The following is an 18,131-nucleotide window of genomic DNA, read 5'->3' as shown; positions in this document are numbered from 1 at the left end:
AAAAAAATGTCGCCATTTTCCAAGACCCATAGCGTCTCCAGTTTTTGGGATCTGGGGCCAGGTGAGGGCTTATTTTTTGCGTGCCGAGGTGAAGTTTTTATTGATACCCTTTTGGGGTAGATCCGATGTTTTGATCGTCTGTTATTGCATTTTATCGCTCCCAGCATTGTATAGCATTGAGCTGCCGGGACTGAGGTCACTGGAGTTCATTAGCTCAAGATCAGCTGAGAGCTTCGGTGACTTCACTTATGGCGCCGGTGCTGTGTGAGAATTTTTCCATGCAACACTGATGCAGTAAGTGAGGGCACCGGAGCTCTCAGATGATCTTCGCTGATGAACTCCAGTGACTTCAGTACCTGCCGCTCAGCGCTATACTCTGACAGGAGTGGTCACACTCCTGTCTGTTTATAAAGTGCTGTCATCTACAACAGTCACACCAGTGACTGCTGGTGCGACTGCTGTAGAAGTGACCCAGATCTTCATGGGACATTGGAATATGTCATCACGGCAGACAGGTGAGGGATATGGTTGTTTTTTATTTTTTGTTTCTTACAGGAGACGAGGGCATTGGGATTAGGCGTTAGGTAAGTATACAGTGTTTTTTATTATAAAATAAATTATTAGGCTAAGCACCAGATTTGGCTCATCTTATGGATGCACTAGTTCTGGGGCCGCTGAGAGCTGATATTATTAGCCCCGGAGGGGGCCAGGTTCCATGGCCCCTTCCCTGGCTATTAATATCAGCCCTCAGCTGTCTGTCTAGCCTTTGCTGGTTAGATTTTATAGGGGGACCCTACATCAATTTTTTTCTGTGGTCCACCCCCGTAATCTAGCCAGTAAAGGCTAAGCAAACAACTGTGGGCTGTTGTTAATAGGCAGGGAATATTTTTGGCTAATGGCCCCTTCCCTGGCTATCAGACCCCAGTGGTTGGCTTTCCCTCTGCTGGTTATGAAAATGATGCGGGAGCCCATGCCATTTTTTTCAATTTTAGGCTATGTGTCCACGATCCGGACGTAGCAGCTCTTTGGACGCAGCATATTCTTTCTGCATTCAAAACTCTGCGTTATATTGAATGCAGGTAAATCCACATGTGTTCACTGAACCATGCGGATTTACTGCATTCAACACATTCTAGTGGTCAAATTTCTGTTACGGAGACTAGCGACTCTGCAAGTGAATTTGACATGCTGTGGTTCTGAAAGACGTGCTGCATGTCAGTGTCCATGGGTGATCCGCAGCCTCAGATGCATGAAAAGTGAACATGGGATTTCTAGAAATCCCATCCACTATGCTGTAATATCTGGACGCAGCAGGTTTGACGCTGCATAAACGCGCAGCATCAAACCTGCAACATTTCCTGATCATGGACACATTGGGGAAAGTGGACAGCCATTGACTTTGATAGATAGGTTAGTTGGGGGGGGGGGTTGAGTGAGACGGTGGAAAGATGAGGAATTCAGTTTTATCCATGTTAAGGTTTAGAAATCTGTCAGAGAAGAAGGATGAAATAGCGGACAGACATTGTGGGATTCTGGTTAGTAAGTAGGTGATTTGAGGTCCAGAGAGGTAAATCTGTGTGTCATCAGCATAGAGGTGATACTGAAAGCCATTGGACTCTATGATAATTAGATGTTCTGTCCTGTTTCCTGATATATGTTTGATAATGAGTGTAAAGCCAGTTGACTGGCGCAAAAGAGATGTGCTCCACACTCATAGTGTCACCTCTATTTTTTTGCTAATTACCACCACGGATGCGAGGAGGTGTTAAGAGGCATTGGAGCACAGCACAAATGCACACACTAGCAGCCATTCTGTTGAAATCTAAGATGGAAGCCATATTTGCGGATTTGCTGCGTTTCAGTGTAAATCAGTAGGCGCAAAATCACACCGGAATCGCGCCGCGGCTGGTACCCGGAGTCGGGAGATGAGGCTGCTACTTCTCTCATCTGACCGCTGCTCTGGCTGATAACAGCGAGAGCAGCGTGGATGGGAGAAGCAGCAGCCTGCTCCTCCCAGCCTGCATGCCAGCAGCAGTTAAAAAAGAATGAAAAAGTAAAAATTAAAAAAAAAACTTCGTACTGTACTGTGACATGCAGAAGTAGTGCTGTTGCAGAGTGTGACAGTCACAAGTAGTGCTGTTGCTTTAAAAGCATTCAGCAACTATTAAAAGTAACACAAGCACATGAGACAGGAAGTGTTGTGCTCCAGAAGCATCCAGCAACTAGAGGGGTTAACACAGTCACAGGAGACAGGGAGGGTTTTAGCAGAGCCCCAAGGGGATTGTGGGGAAGTTGTTTACTGTCTGTCTGGAGCCAAAGAGAAAGGTGGTGTGTGTGTTCTGCATCTGACAGAAGCGCCCCTGCAAGTGAAAAGGATTCAAGTCAGGAGTGAAGCTAAGCACAGGTCAGGTAGAGTTCCTGAACTAGCAGTGCAGAGTATTGTCAAGCAGAAAGATAAAGACTGTAAGAAATGATGTCACAGGGATCATCTCCCTCAGCAAACCCTCCCCCCTCCTCCATCTCACTGTGCTGTAAAGAATGCTGTGTTCATTAATGTGCCTTTTCATTAGAATTAAACTGTCCTGTACTACTGGGAAGACGGTGAACTGCTGTGCTGCTAAGGAAACTATACTGTTTGTCACTGGAGCCTGTTGCTGATAAGACTTAGCTTACACTGGATGTGCAGCTTCTTATTAAATTCTACTGTTCTACCGTTTATGAGGACTCTTGTCAAGTGTGTCTGGTCAGCAAGTGAAACAACCTACGTGTCTGTGCCTGAGGGTCAGTACCCCTGTGTGCCTGAGAGAAGCTGCAGCACATGGTCTATGGTCGCCCTGAGTAACGGTTCCCCCAGGATTCCAAAGAATTCATGTAACCTGTCTCGTCCCTATCTGAACCTAGCGGCGTGCGTGTAACAATACTCACCAATCTGGCGGCCCCTGGTGTCGTCCTCTGCGATGTCTTCTCTTCGGCGGCTCGCAGTACACTGCGGGGCGTGGGCTTGCGCCCCGCTGTGTACTTCCAGGACCTGCGGTCACGTCACTTGACACCTCATGGTCACGCGACCATCATCTAATTGCTGAAGCCGGTAATCAGCTGATCGGTCTCATGACCGATTAGCTGATGCTTACCGTGGGAGCCTTCACAAGAATGTTCCCACGGTCTCTAGCTCACTGGGGCTCATCAGCTAATCTTCAGCTGATGAGCCCCAGTGACCACCTGAAGCACTGTATACTGACTGGGTGATTTTACACCCCTGTCATTATACAGTGCTGTATTCTACAGCTCTGACATCAGTGATGTCTGATGTCACAGCTATAGAAATGATCCGGATCGTCGTGGGACAGTCGTGATCGTAGACTGCGTCGTTGACGGCGGACAGGTGAGGGACATGGTTGTTTGTTTTTTTATTTTTTTTTCAGGAGATCGAGGGCTTCGCGGAGGCGTGTAATAAAAAAAATTGTAGAGCCGTGTGTTTTTTATTTCATACTTTATTCTGGCCGTGTCTTTCATTGAAAAAGCGGCGACCATTTAACCACGCGGTTAGTAATGGGGGCGTCATATAGACGCCCTCCATTACTATCCTGGGCTTCACGTCAGCCGCCAATACAAGGCTGACGTGAACCCCAACCCCATTACCCCACTCGCCACCACTACAGGGCAGTGTGGAAGAGCGAGGCTAAGCACCAGATTTGGTGCATCTTATGGATGCGCCATTTCTGGAACTGCTGAGGAGTGATATTAATAGCCGCGGAGGGGGCTAGTATTCATGGCCCCTTCCATGGCTATTAATATCATCCCGCAGCTATCGAGTTTAGCCTTTGCTGGCTCGATTTTATAGGGGGACCCCACGTCAATTTTTTTCTGGGGTCCCCCTATAATCTAGCCAGTAAAGACTAAACAAACATCTGTGGGCTGATATTAATAGCCATGGAACATTGTTGGCTAATGGCGGCTACTGATATCATCCCCCAGCGGTCGGCTTTCCCTCTGCTGGTTATAAAAATGATGCTGGAGCCCACCCCAATTTTATTTTTTCATTTTAGGCTTTGTGCCCATAATTCAGACGAAGCACCGCTTTGGACGTAAATTTTTGCTGAGTCCAAAACATTGCATTCTATTGAATGCAGGTAAATCTACATGTGTTCACTGAACCATACGGATTTACCGCATTCAATACTTTCTAGCGGTCAACTTTCTGTTGCGGAGACTAGTGACTTCACAAGAGAATTTGACATGCTGCAGTCCTGAAAGACGCGCCGCGTGTGAGTGTCCGCAGGTGATTCGCAGCCTCAGATGAGTGCATAGCGGACATGGGATTTCTGGAGATCCCATCCACTATGCTGCAGATTTTGACCGATTTGAAGTGTCATTATATGCCTTGGATTCACATGTACCGACAACAAAAGTGCGGCATTATAGCTCCGCGTTTTAGATGCAACATAAATACGTTGTGTCCAAAGTGCTGCTGAGTGCTGATCGGGGAGGGGGAACATAGGGGCTAATGAACCAGCTGTGAGATGTTAATTATGGCCAGGGAAAATGTTTGCCTAGTGGCACATTCCCAGGATAAAAAAACAGCTCACAGCAGTCGCATAAATTACCTGAATATAAATGCTAATGAAGATTGGGTGAATGAGACTAGCTAACACCCAGCTATTTTGTTTGGTGATGTCAAGGTGTCAATCAGACCTTTTCATGACCAAACAAAGTAAAGAAACACACAGACACAGGGTAAACATTTTATTTGAAATACAACAGACCCATTCTTTAATCATTTATATGAACCAATATACTCACCCCAGTTCTTATGGTAATCCAAGGGCTTAAGCAATGTCCCACCATCTTTATTTAGCTCCAAAAATCATTCATTGGTGCCCAAAAATGCTCAAAAAACGCTTAAAAAAAGCCTCAAAAACGCATGTAAAAACCGCATTCATTTTTTCTGGCAAGGAGAGACAAAAACGCTCAGGAAATTTCTGCTTCAAATTTGCATCATGGGCACATATCCTCTCTCAGAGACATGTAGTTTAGTCCTGATACAGATCAGTTATTCAACATTCATTGAGACTACATTGGTGTTCAACTGGGATTCAACAATTGGCTGTGTCGTAGAAGCTGCCAGCAAATTCCTGAACCTGAGTAATTAGGACCAGAGAGAAACCATTAGTCTTAGGACATCAGTGTATGGTCAGTATCAGGCTAAGTGCCCACGATGCAGAAATGCTGCATATTTTTTCCGCATCTCCCTGGCAGGAAAAACGCATGCGGATTTTACATGCGTTTTTCCTGCCAGGTAAAAGCGTTTGTCAAGTTTTTTTGCATGCATTTCTGCATGAGGGTTATCATGCGCTTTTCCAAGCGATTTTAGCATCACTTGGAAAAGTGCTTGACAACTTGGGCACTCTATATAGATCCATGCAACCGGCATGGATTTATATACTGTAGTGTGACCAAGTAATAGTTAAAAAAGAAGAATAAAAATGTTAAAAAATAAAGATTATACTTACCTTCCGATGGCCCCCGGTCTTTTCTCCCCTGCGTCCGGTCTCTTGTTCTGCTCGCGGTGGTGTGAAAGGACCTTTCATGACGTCATTTAGTCATGTGACAGGTCACGCGACCGCCGACGTCAGCGGTCGTGTGACCTGTCACATGACTAAATGACGTCATGGAAGGTCCTTTTAGACCATCGCGATCCGCCCAACACATCGGACACATCGCTGAGGAGACTGGGGGCCATCGAAAGGTGAGTATAATCTTTATTATTTATTTTAAATTCTTTTTTTAACAGGTTCTATGGTACCCGAGTCTAGAGGAGAGGCTCCTATTCTCCAGACCTGGGTACCATCCGCACATTGAATGGCTTAATATCCGCATGTGCACATGTAGTGATGCAGATATTAAGCGATTCAATGCAAGTCAATGGCGGCAATTACGCTGCGTGTCCGTAAAATTAATGGACATTCTACATATTTTTCCGCAATGATAATCCGCAGCGGAAATTTCCGCAGCATGTGCACAGCACATGCGGATTATCATTAGGGACCATGGGGCACGTATTACCAAGCGTTTTTTAAGCATTTTCGCTGCGGAAATTCCGCGGCAAAACCAATTGAAAGACGCATAGTGGGCACGCAGCCTCAGTTTTCACTATCAGTGTGCCATCAGTGATTTTCAAGTAAGAAAAAAATTAAATAAATAACTGACAAAGTTTCTCCTATTTATTACAATGGTGATCATGGACAGCACACGGACTGTACACTGATACCACCCTCGTGCTGTCATTGATTTTCACAGATCTATATACTTGTATAGGCAACTTCCATCCATGACTCCAATCAAAAACAGACACGTCTTTGTATTTTTTTGCAAATGCACAGTCCACAAAGAAGCATAGTCATGTGAACAGCCCCATAGAGTATAATGGGTACGCTTTCTATCCGTGAAAATTACGAATAGAACATATACATAAAAAAGATGTGTGAATGAGGGGTTAGGGTAACTTTACCGGACCTTATTTTCAGTGTGAGTGCTGTTGGTGGAAAAAACTGACCTCACATGGACAACACTCAGACTAATGTTATTCAACTGGGCTGTTCAGACTACACGTTTTTTACATGGACCATGAAAGAAATCGCAGCACGCACTAATATCTTCCCTATTTTGGATGAGACTCACCTATTCAAGTCTATGGGTGCGTAAAAAGAAATTGGATCCCATATGTATCATCTGTTTAGGATTCAATTTTTATATATACTTTGCAATTCTTAAGGTAGGAAACTGTTTTAGTCTTGTAAATTTTATTCAATACTGATGTATAAGAATGAATGCCATATGGGAGCAAAAAATTGCCATATGGGTTGCATCCAGATGAAAATATCAATGAAAAATAGTCCTTTTTTTCTGGATGAAAATTGGGCATTTTTTTTTTTTTTTTATCCAGTCGTGTGAACTTAGCCAAACTGTTCAGAGACTGTAAATGTCACAGAATTTACTACATTTGTTGCATCTACCAGCTGGTATTCTGCCGTTTAATAAAAGTGCCAAAACGTCTGTGGGTAATGGTCGACCCACACTGGAACTATCATAAAGTAGCAGCATGATGTGGTGCCTACAATTGAAGAAGCAGAACATATATTCGCCATGATTTCCACTAGATGGCAGTATATACATGCAATTAGATTGAACAGATTTCACAATATGTTACCATGAAGCTGTGAGGTTAATAAGAAACTTCTCATCCGAGGTTTTCTGCTGATGCCAATCAGATTTCTTCGGCATGTAGACTATAATGCAGCCGCATAGCAATATGGGAGGTTTAGGTTGCAATTATTCCTAGTCTTTATATTTGGCTCCTGTAGTCCACCATAATATATATACAAGAACAGCACAGTATTGGCATGAGTACAGGCGCACAATGAGATATCATGAAATATAATCTAGACACAGATAATTTGCACTGTCCGAAAACTTCTGAAATAGATAAAGGGTATAGACAGAATCCAAACTTGTAGGACATTTTTTAAAAAATGTCAAACTACGTCCTATTTCTTACCCATAAGGACATAAAAGGAATTGTATGTACCTCATTTGAAAATCGAAGTTGCACGTAATCTCCATTATTCCCTATGGGGAAGAAAAAAAGCAAGCAATCTACACACATGAAATTGCTTGCCACTCAAAGTCACACATGACATTTAGTTTGCAAATTTAGTGAAATTATATTGCTTGAAGGGGTTTGAATTTCACAGTAATAATAATCCAAAACGAGATTCATGCACCCAATATGTTGTAACCTATCAATTGATTTATTCAGCTTTTAATAACACTTCTTGGCTTGGGGCAACATCCAACTATAGTGAGGTTCAATGTAATTGCACTGCTCACTTTAAGGACAGAGATTTTTTTTTCTGGTGTTTTAAACAGCTTGAAAACTCACTTGCAAAACACCAGTGATTTTATGGAGCTTTTAGTGGCTTTGTTCATTCAGAAAATCTATAGAAACCTAGAGGAAAAACATTGGAAAAAAATTGCAAACCCAGAGCATACTTAATTTTGAAAAAAAATATCAGCATTTAAATGCCAGTGAAAACACTGTTAAATGGGGTATTCCCATCTCCAAAATCCTATCTCAATATGTAGTAGGTGTAATAATAATAATATTAGCAAATACCTCCAATTAGAAATTTAGTATAGCTCTTCTGATTTGCTATGTTGCTTAACCCATGTGCAGGGCATTGCAGTAGCTTATGTATCCATGGATACGACCATTAACAAACTGTCACTATATCAGTGGTCGTAACCATGGATACCTAGGCTACTGCAATGCCCTTCACATAGGGAAAGCGAATCATAAGAAGTATACTACATTTCTACTTGGAGGTATTTGCTAATATTATTATTACACCTACTACATATTGGGATAAGATCTTGGGGATGGCAGTACCCCTTTAAATGCATGTGTTTATCCAGCTAAATATAGAAAATGCAAAAATAATTTCTTTAACTGAGCCCTTTTATTATTGCTGACAGGGTCGGATGGGGACAGATAGAGCCCACCAATGGAATACATTATGAGGGTCTATCCAACATCTTTACAATATCAATATGCTCACTTTTAGCTTTTAATTTTTAACCTCAAAGGTTTAATAATTCAATATAGTCCTAAAAATGTTAAAAACATGCAACACTATTTTTTATGTTAAAATGATATCATGATAGAATCCTGACAAACCTAACTATTGTCAATAAGGTTCATCAGCAACTGTTAGTGTCATATTACAGATCCAACATTGCCATCATTTTAATATTTCTTTCACTATAAAGGAATAGAAAAATAGAAATAATGATGTGGATGGGCACCTAAGAATAATACCTTAAGGTTTGATCACTCTTATATTACATTAACACATTTCCTTTACTCTTAATGTAACAGTATCTGGGTGTTTGGTTCTTAAACCCCTTCTCGACAATGGATGTATTTTTAGTTCCAATGTCAGGTCCCAATGTATGATGCGGGCTCAGGAGCTAAGCGCTGACTGCATAGGCAGAAACCAAGATGGCAAAGACTGAGCAACATGTGCACCGTGCCCTCCTGCAGCTCTCTCCCTCTTCTCCTATTTGTAATTTTAAGACGAGAGCCATCCTAAATTGTAAAAAATGTTCACTGTTATAATAATGCTAACTTAATAATACATTTTAAAGTTTTTACATACTTTTTTCAACCCTAAGTGAAGTCATGCCCAATGTTGGTGTTAGGGCTATGGTTAGGACCAGGGTAAAAAGTTGCATAAAAATGTAAGAAAAAAATAAAATTAAAAGAATTATAGCAAAGCATAACTTTTTATTTTTAAAATTTTAAGTCAAATTTCAACTAAAAGCTGGACCAAACAGCAACTCTAATTCTATCAGTATTTTCTAAAACTAGAATACATAGCTGGGCAGCGAAAGTTGGATCAATGCTAGACTTGTGGAAGGACTCACGGAGGGCTAATGGTTCGCAGGCTGGAGCGGTGGGGGGGTCAAAATACTTGCCACACTATGCCAATGGATGGTCCAATCTTAATTATAATGTATCACTTCTGTGAAATATTATGTTTCTAGATTTGGAACCTCCAAGGATTCAGTGTCCAAGTGTAAAGGAGAAAGTTGCAGAGCCAAATAAACTTACTGCGAGAATCTTCTGGGACACTCCTGAAGGACGAGACACAGCAGATGGAATCCTAACCGAGTAAGTTGTATAATTAATTAATGCAGGTGTAAAACAGTCAGGCCCTGGTGTATAGTAGGGACTATCCTGACTGGGTATACCTTGTCATGGTGAGATAGCATTTACTCATTTTTGATCAAAAAATGTTAACCAAGTACCCTGTCTGATTTATTTGTGTTACTATTTACTTACTGTAGAGTTTCCATGCATTGTTTTTATCCTATAGTATATTTGTTTGTTGGTGGCCTTGGTGTTGCTGTGTATCTGCAGATTGCACTTGTACTAGCAGGCGTGTTTTTTTGTTTAAGTTGCATAATTAGCAAAGTGATACAGTCTGCTAGGAAATTAATCTGGTTAAATGAGTCCATGTATCTGTCTTGTATGCCTCCTCAGTACCACCTTACACATCGTGGTTACCCCGTGGCTTCTCCTCGTGTCTGTCTAGCTTGCTGAGTTTGCCTTTTGCAGCACTCCTCAGCACTGCTGCACCAGCATGTAGTTTCCATCTGGCTTTAAGGGGCGTGGCCGCTCTCAGCAGGAATTTAATCCTGCTGTGTCCTATTGAGATTAGGTTCCCTGGCCTATCCTGTCCCAGCAGGGTCTATATTAGGCCGCTCATCCCACTACTCTTTGGCCGAATGTTGGTTCCTAGCCTGCTTGCTCCTTGATTGATGAGCATATCAACATATTCTGTCTCCCATTATTGACCCAGCCTGTTTACCCGCTCTTTTTGACTTCTTCATCCCTGACTCTGGCTTTGTTTTGTGAACTCAATGTGCATGCCCCGACCTCAGACCATCTGACTATGCTTTTGTCTCATCCTTCTCTACCTCATACCAGTGCTTCTGACCCTCCAGTCTGCTGCTGCTGTCCTGGGGACTGCCCTGGAGTGATACTTGATGTTTACCAGCAGCTCAGCCTATCCTTCACCTAGTGGAGACCTGGTAGACACCTATTCACGTCCCCCCAGGATAAATACCAGAGATTAATGTCCATAACATTTAGTAAATTAAAAATGGTGGCAAAAGTGCACAAAGTCTAAACACAAACTAAATTTCGGGGTCGTAGAAGCACTAAAGAAGTACACTATGTAATGATTTGAAGTTGTAATTAACCACAAGAAAAGTTACATAGATTAAAAAAGACATAGGGTCATCAAGTTCAACCTTTCTCCACCAGTTATACATTCTCTATCGCTCGATTATATATATCAACAATGGCAATTGCTTCAGGGAATTAGGTGTAAAGGTGAGTATAATGTGTTTTTTATTTTATTCTTATTTTTACACTTGTTGTAGACAGCGAAGGCAAAATACTACTCTCAACATTGTCCCTTGCTCACGCAGATTGCAGCGCAAGCCGGGGACCCTAATGAGACTTGGCTCCAGCACCCAGCGCTTGGGAACAGCGCGAACTGTACTGCTGATTCCCAGGCGTCGGTACGTGCCACACATCAGTTTGCACGTGTGCTGGACGTTTTGCAGCCCGTGCTGTGGGTAAAAAACGGACATGTCAGCGTGTTTTGCCCATGGACACACGGTCCATGGAAACACACTGACATGTGCGCAGGCCCATTCATTTGAATGCGTCTACGTGTGTCAGTGTCTCCAGTACATGTGAAAACTGTCACATCATGTACTGGGGACACAGACATGTGAATGAGGCCTTACTAGTCAAATTTTACATCCACCAATACAGCACCCTGTTTCAAGTGCTGGCTTCTTGGATATGGGCCTACAAAGCATTTCTTATTTCAGCATTTTTTTGACAAAGATCAAATTGTTAAAAAGATGAAAACGAATTTAAACATTGAACTGATCATGTGTGTTTTTCCACACATGTTGGCCTGCCATCACATTTAGCTTTCTGTACATGTACGTCCTACTTTGCATTTCTTATTATGTACTTTTTGGCTGAAAAAGTTGTCAATAGTTAATTATAATGTTGTACAAAATGTATGATAAAAGAAAATGTAGCAATTGTAATGAAAACCTGAGCCCCACTACCACTGGCACCAGCTTTAGTGCAATCATACATAGGTCACGATTTGCCTCCTTTATCTATGGCAAGCGTATTAGTAAAAGGAAAGTGGAGCGCACATTGAAATATATAGCACATCACTCTTCATAGTCACATCAGGATGATGTTACCTCTGACAGCAACAACGTCAGTTTTCCTGCACAGAACAGTCTGCCTGATCACAAATGACAAAGAGGGATTATTTTTGGACCCTTTTTTAACTTTGCACTTTGTTATTAAATGAGCTGTTAATTACTACCAAGTTACCATCCGTTGCTATTATAAAGTCACTTTGACATTAGTAAGGCTATGTTTATGTTAAAGTGCTTGAAACGGGTTGGATACATTCCTAAGAGACCTAAGAGTCTTACTCATGTCTTTTCAGGGCAATTAGAGACTGTGATTTGCTGCAAATCAAATTTATTTGAAAAATTAATGGAACCTAGTGAATTTGAATTTAGAGAGATGCGATCATCTCTAGTGCTGAACAGTTTCACCCAAGTTTAGTTTATATTCTAGTCCTTTCTCAGACAAGTAAGTGGGAAGCTAATGTACTGTGTTGATGTCACCTTCTATCACCTTAGACCAGTCTATTAATTCAGATTGTGTTCTACTAAAATTGAATTCTTTTTTTGATATTCAGATAAATATTAATTATATCTGACAAATTAGCTTTGAGTCAGGTAAGAGCCTTTGTCATACTTTGTGAGAAGAAATACATTTTACTAACACAGTAATGTTATAAGTATGATGGATGAGTTAATCACATCAAAGTTTTTTTTAGTGTCACATTAAAAGGACTTCCATCAGGATCTGACTTCCCAGAGGGAGATCATAAAATCCAATACACTGTATACGACAGAGCTGAGAACAAGGCATCATGTAAATTTACTGTGAAAGTCAGAGGTATGGATAACTATGATTGCACTAGATCATGAATTTTTATAAAAAACTATTAAATATTAAAATAAGAAGCCCTTTGTTGGCCAATTCATAGGACTTACATATTGTTGTGATTGTTCTTTTCCTCTTACGACTTTATTCATGTGGTAGAGATATGTTTACAGAATTTGAACGGCTGCATCCAAAATTCGTACAGCTGTATTACAGTATATGTGCCACCTTATGATGCATCATGGAACCAAACTACAGCATATGTTGTATGGTTTCTATATTGTGGTTCCATACAAATCACAGGTTGTGTAAAGTCTGAGAAACCACATAAGAACCGTGCACGAACAAGGAATATTTCACATTCTAATCTCAATTAAAAATATAAAAATGGTACCAAAGTAAAACCACACTAATAAATTATGTGTGCTCAGTTTGCTACATTTAAGGAAAAGTCATGTATAAAATAGATAATCCAGTGTGTTCACCAGTCAACCCCAGAATACGTCTTTATCCAACTACAACCCAATTCCTTGGTAATCCAAATTACCTAATAAAACTATTTGCTTGTCTCTCTGTCTTTTTACTAAGTAAGGCGCTGTGCTAAACTGAATGCTCCTGAGAATGGATACGTCAAGTGTTCGGGAGCTAAAGAGAACTATGGTGCAACTTGTGACTATTTTTGCATGGGTGGTTATGAATTGCAAGGAAGCCCAGCTCGTGTGTGCCAGTTCAATTCTGAGTGGTCCGGCGCAGAACCCACGTGTTCATGTAAGTATATAATAAAAAGTATTAATTTGTTCCAAATTCATACATTTGTAATTTATATGGTAACATATTTTTGAATAAACAATGTAGACGTGAGAGAGCAGCCGCAGATCTGACTTCCTCTGGATGGCGATTACATCTGTAAGAGGGGTCAGTGAAGCGGCTGCCGATTGGCACAGGGATCCTGTGACATTATTATGTCATGTGAGCCCCGGGAGAGCCAGTGCCGACACCGCTGGAACGGCGCTGGCACCGGAAGTGAGTAAAGGTGTTATTATTTTACTGGGCGGAAATATGGTGATTGAGAAGGGGTTGTCCGATTATTGGACAAGCCCTTTAATTAGATTTGAGACTAGGAGATACTTGTACTTGAGCAGTTTACAACTCTTATGAAGATAAAGGTTTATACAAAAGACCTATTTGATAGAAAATGGGGCCCTGGGCAACTAGTAAATAAGACTTTTGTTCACCATTTTAGTCAGTTTCTCTCATAGTTTAAAAATAAATAAAACAAACATACAGTTCTGCTCAAACGTTTACATACCCTGGCAGAATTTTTCCTTTCTTGTCCTTGTTTCAGAGAATATGAATGATAACAAAAAAACTTTTTCTCCTCTCATGGTTATTGGTTGGGTGAAGCCATTTATTGTCAAACTACTGTTTTTCTCTTTTTAAATCTTAATGACAACCAAAAACATCCAAATGACCCTGATCAAAAGTTCACATACCCAAGTTTTTATTACCTTGTATTGCCCCCTCTAACATCAATGACAGCTTGAAGTCTTTTGTGGTAGATGTGGATGAGGTTCTTTATTTTCTCAGATGGTAAAGCTGCCCATTCTTCTTGGCAAAAAGCCTCCAGTTCCTGTAAATTCTTGGGCTGTCTAGCATGAACTGCGCACTTGACATCTTCCTGGAGTGGCTCAATAATATTGAGGTCAGGAGACTGAGATGGCCACTCCAGAACCTTCACTTTGTTCTGCTGTAGCCAATGACAGGTCGACTTGGCCTTGTGTCTTGGATCGTTGTCATATTGGAACGTCCAAGTACATTCCATGTGCAGCTCCCGGGCTGATGAGTGCAAATTTCCCTCCAGTATTTGCTGATAACGTGCTGCATTCATCTTTCCTTCAATTTTCACCAACTTTCCTATATCTTTGTAGCTCACACATCCCCAAAACATCAGCGATCCACCTCCGTGCTTTACATGGTGTTCATTGTAGACCTTGTTAACCTCTCTCCAAATGTAACGTTTATGGTTGTGGCCAAAAAGTTCAATTTTGGTCTTATCACTCCAAATTACCTTGTTTCAGAAGTTTTGATGCTTGTCTCTGTGCTGTTTGGCACATTGTAGGTGAGATACTTTGTGGCATTTGTGCAGTAATGACGTTCTTCTGGTGACTCGACCATACAGCCCATTTTTCTTCAAGTGCCTCCTTATTGTGCATCTTGAAACAGCCACACTGCTAGTTTTCAGAGAATCCTGAATTTCCGCTGATTGTTTTTGTTGGTTTTTCTTTGCATTCCAAACAATTTTCCTGGCAGTTGTGGCCAATGTGGTTTTTACAGAGCCCCTGATTTTCCATTTGTTAATCACAGTTTGAACGCTGCTGACTGGCATTATCAATTCCTTGGTTATTTTTTGTATCCCTTTCCCGTGTTATACAGTTCAACTACCTTTTCCCGTAGATTGGTTGACAATTCTTTTGCTTTCCCCATGACTCACAATCCAGAAACGTCAGTGGCTGGAAGAAAGATGCAAGAGTCTGTCTGGATCCTAGAAACTCACTCAGCTTTTATGCACACACAATGATTACAAGCAAACAGCTCTCAGGTGAGGATGTTACCTTAAGAAGCCATTCAAACCCATTTGTGTTAAATTCTGTGCATGTTATCAGGCCAAAATCACCAAGGCATGTGAACTATTGATCAGGGTCATTTGGATGTTTTTGGTTGCCATTAAGATTTAAGAAGAGAAAACGCAGTAGTTTGACAATAAATGGCTTCACCCAACCAACAACCATGAGTGGAGAAAAAGTTTTTTTGTTATCATTCATATTTTCTGAAACAAAGCCAAGAAAGCAAAAATTCTGCAGGGGTATGTAAACTTTTGAGCACAACTGTACATATGTACTATTGTTTATAGTGAAATACTTTAAATAATACTTCTCTACAATCCCTGCACAATACCACTTTTCACTATTGATGTTCTACAGCAGTGAAGAAGGAAATGGTAAGTCTGAATGGTGGAGTCCATGGGGTAGTCTAGAGCTCTAGGCTACATTCTCACAATGAGCTTTTGGTGAGTTTTTAACCCTGCAGAATTTCTAAACCAATTATTTAACCCCATCATGACATTGCGATTTTAAATTTTTTTCATTTTTGTGTTTTCCTCCCCTTCTTCCAAGAGCTATAACACTTTTTAGTTTTCCATCAATATAGCCTTATGTTTAGCGGGACAAGTTGCACTTTTGAATGACTCCATTCATTCTACCACATATTGTATTGGAAAATGGGAGAAAAATTCCAAGCGCGTTGAAATTGCAAAAAAAGTGCAATTTACAATTGTTTTTTTTATTATTTACCATGTGACTGAAGAAAAAGTCAGCCTTGGCTATGCTTTCATTCCGGGCTTAAATGACAGGTCACTGATCCTTCAGTGACCTGCCTCCTATTTTAAATACAGCGCTTGCGCAATTAATATTGTGGTCTTTAATAAAAAAAATTTGGCTCGAGTAAAGTGGAGCCGGAGCATGTGCTGTAGCATTTATTGGCAAGCGATGCTCTTAATCTGCGCAAGCCCCAGTGTACGTGTACGTGCGCCTATACATCTTACATGGTTAATTTAGCCATAGCTGGTATTGATTTTGCACTGTGCTGTGAAGCACACTCCTTTTAATAAGTTTCCCTATGACGTTGCGGGAAGGAACACATATGGTGGAGCGCACGGTACCTTCCGGTGCTTGTGCTCTCTACCATGTGGGTTTTATGTCTGGAGCGCACTTTGTGGAACGCACGTTTGATTTAAGTTCCAGACATCTTGCGATACTGGGAACGCATGTGGCTGAATGCACCTTAGTTTCCAGTCATGTGCTTCCGGCTATTCCACTTCCGATAGTGGTGGTGCTTGGAACGCATGTGATAGAATGCACATTGGCATCCGTTCACGTGTTTCCGGATATTCACTTCCGAATACACGTGGTACACTGAACTGGGTGGTATGGAACGCACGCCGAACTCAAAGAGGCTTTTAAAACAAAGGGCCACACTAAAAAAGTTTCCCATCTATCAGGATATTGGGACTGCGGGGGACTCTCCTCGGACTCCTTAAATGCCCTATTATGAGGCTGGGTCTTTCTAAATCTGGGTCAGAACAAGCATGGGATCCAGATAAGTAGCTTTTGGATATATATACATAAACTCTGCCTGATTAACTAATCCTGATGAACCTTTTAAAGGAGAAACGGGTCGAGTTGTCATTTGGGTTGGTTAGGCCATATATTTATCTATGCTTGGGGTATGGTATTCTATATGAAATACTCTGATTGTAATCAGGAAATCTATAATCTTATTATAAATCTGACATTCCATGCCTCTGGACTTTGATATTCTATACCATTGAATTGTGTGCAAGATTATGCTCAGACCTTCAAGATAGAGGTTTTTTTTGTCTCTCTTTTTACTGGTATATCTGCAGCTAATTGAACTGATCAGGGTTGCTGATATAATAATTTTACTACCATATGCTATTGATAAAATAATACGTCTCTACCTCAATTTTTTGCACTTTGTTAACCCTAACTTTTTACTGTCACTATAGGGTGATATAGGGAAAGGAGGGTGAGTTGTCGAGGAGCGGGGGCACCACTGCGCAGGATATAGGGTGCCAACCTCCGCTGCAAGGTAGGGCTAGGTAGTGCCAATACACGGTTAGGCACACCCCCCTTCATTTTTGAATTGTGCACTGATAGTGTGTTTTTGTCTTTTTAGTGATAAAAACATGATTTTAAGAGATATGTAATACCAGTTAAATTTTAATTTATTCAATAAAGTGCGGTTTCTGTGAGCTTTTTTACACTGCAATTAATAACATTTACCATTTGCCATTTAACCTTTTATTTCTTTGTACCGTTTATATCTATTATTGAAGGTTGCCTTCTAACATCTGAATCACATAAAATTGCTTTTCACCTGCTTGAATCCCTGATGAATGCGTTAAAATAAATTCATTTTGATGTGCACCAAGGAAGGAGTATATGCCCATTTACCTTAAATGTAATCTAACTGAAATTATATCTGCTGTCCGCCTCTCTGTGTTAGACTATTAATCACACAGAGAGACTGTACGGGAATGGTGACATAAACTGTCTTATTTTATCTTCCTTATTCTCTCCCTCTTCAAAATTCTTTCTCTGGCAGCAGAAAAATAAATGAATGAGAAGAATTACCGAACTGGAAAGAAATTTCTTATTTGACTTAAAGCACAATATCCGCAAGTTCACGTTGCGAGCAGGATTTAGTTTCTTGGCATAATCTAAGAGGTCTAAAGAAAACTCTGAAACCTGAAATTAAAGCTAAATATCCTAAGTCAAGGCCCAATAAAGAGTTGGACATTAAGAGTAGATACCTGTAATAACTGCCACTAGAACTAATTTGCATACCTTTTTCCCAGGGAGCATTGCGAGGACTATATGTCAGCTAGTGGTCTACACAAGGGAAATCAGTACCACCCATGTCCAAAATA

General features: G+C 40.9%; 1 protein-coding gene across 3 annotated transcripts in view; it reads left to right on the top strand.

Moving 5' to 3' along the window:
• Positions 1-18,131, top strand: part of SRPX (sushi repeat containing protein X-linked) — a 152,051-nt gene that overhangs the window by 116,020 nt on the left and 17,900 nt on the right. For all 3 annotated transcript variants that reach the window (XM_073667288.1, XM_073667287.1, XM_073667290.1), the window contains 3 exons: positions 9,604-9,730; positions 12,513-12,634; positions 13,211-13,390. In XM_073667288.1, the coding sequence (XP_073523389.1) occupies positions 9,604-9,730; positions 12,513-12,634; positions 13,211-13,390 (429 nt within the window). The remainder of the gene's footprint in view (positions 1-9,603; positions 9,731-12,512; positions 12,635-13,210; positions 13,391-18,131) is intronic.

Source organism: Phyllobates terribilis, unplaced genomic scaffold (assembly GCF_046119375.1).
Source record: "Phyllobates terribilis strain yellow unplaced genomic scaffold, ASM4611937v1 Scaffold_2__4_contigs__length_985480577, whole genome shotgun sequence".
Lineage (NCBI taxonomy): Eukaryota > Metazoa > Chordata > Amphibia > Anura > Dendrobatidae > Phyllobates > Phyllobates terribilis.
Note: the sequence above shows the minus strand (reverse complement) of the source record. Positions and strands in the feature narration are given on the sequence as shown.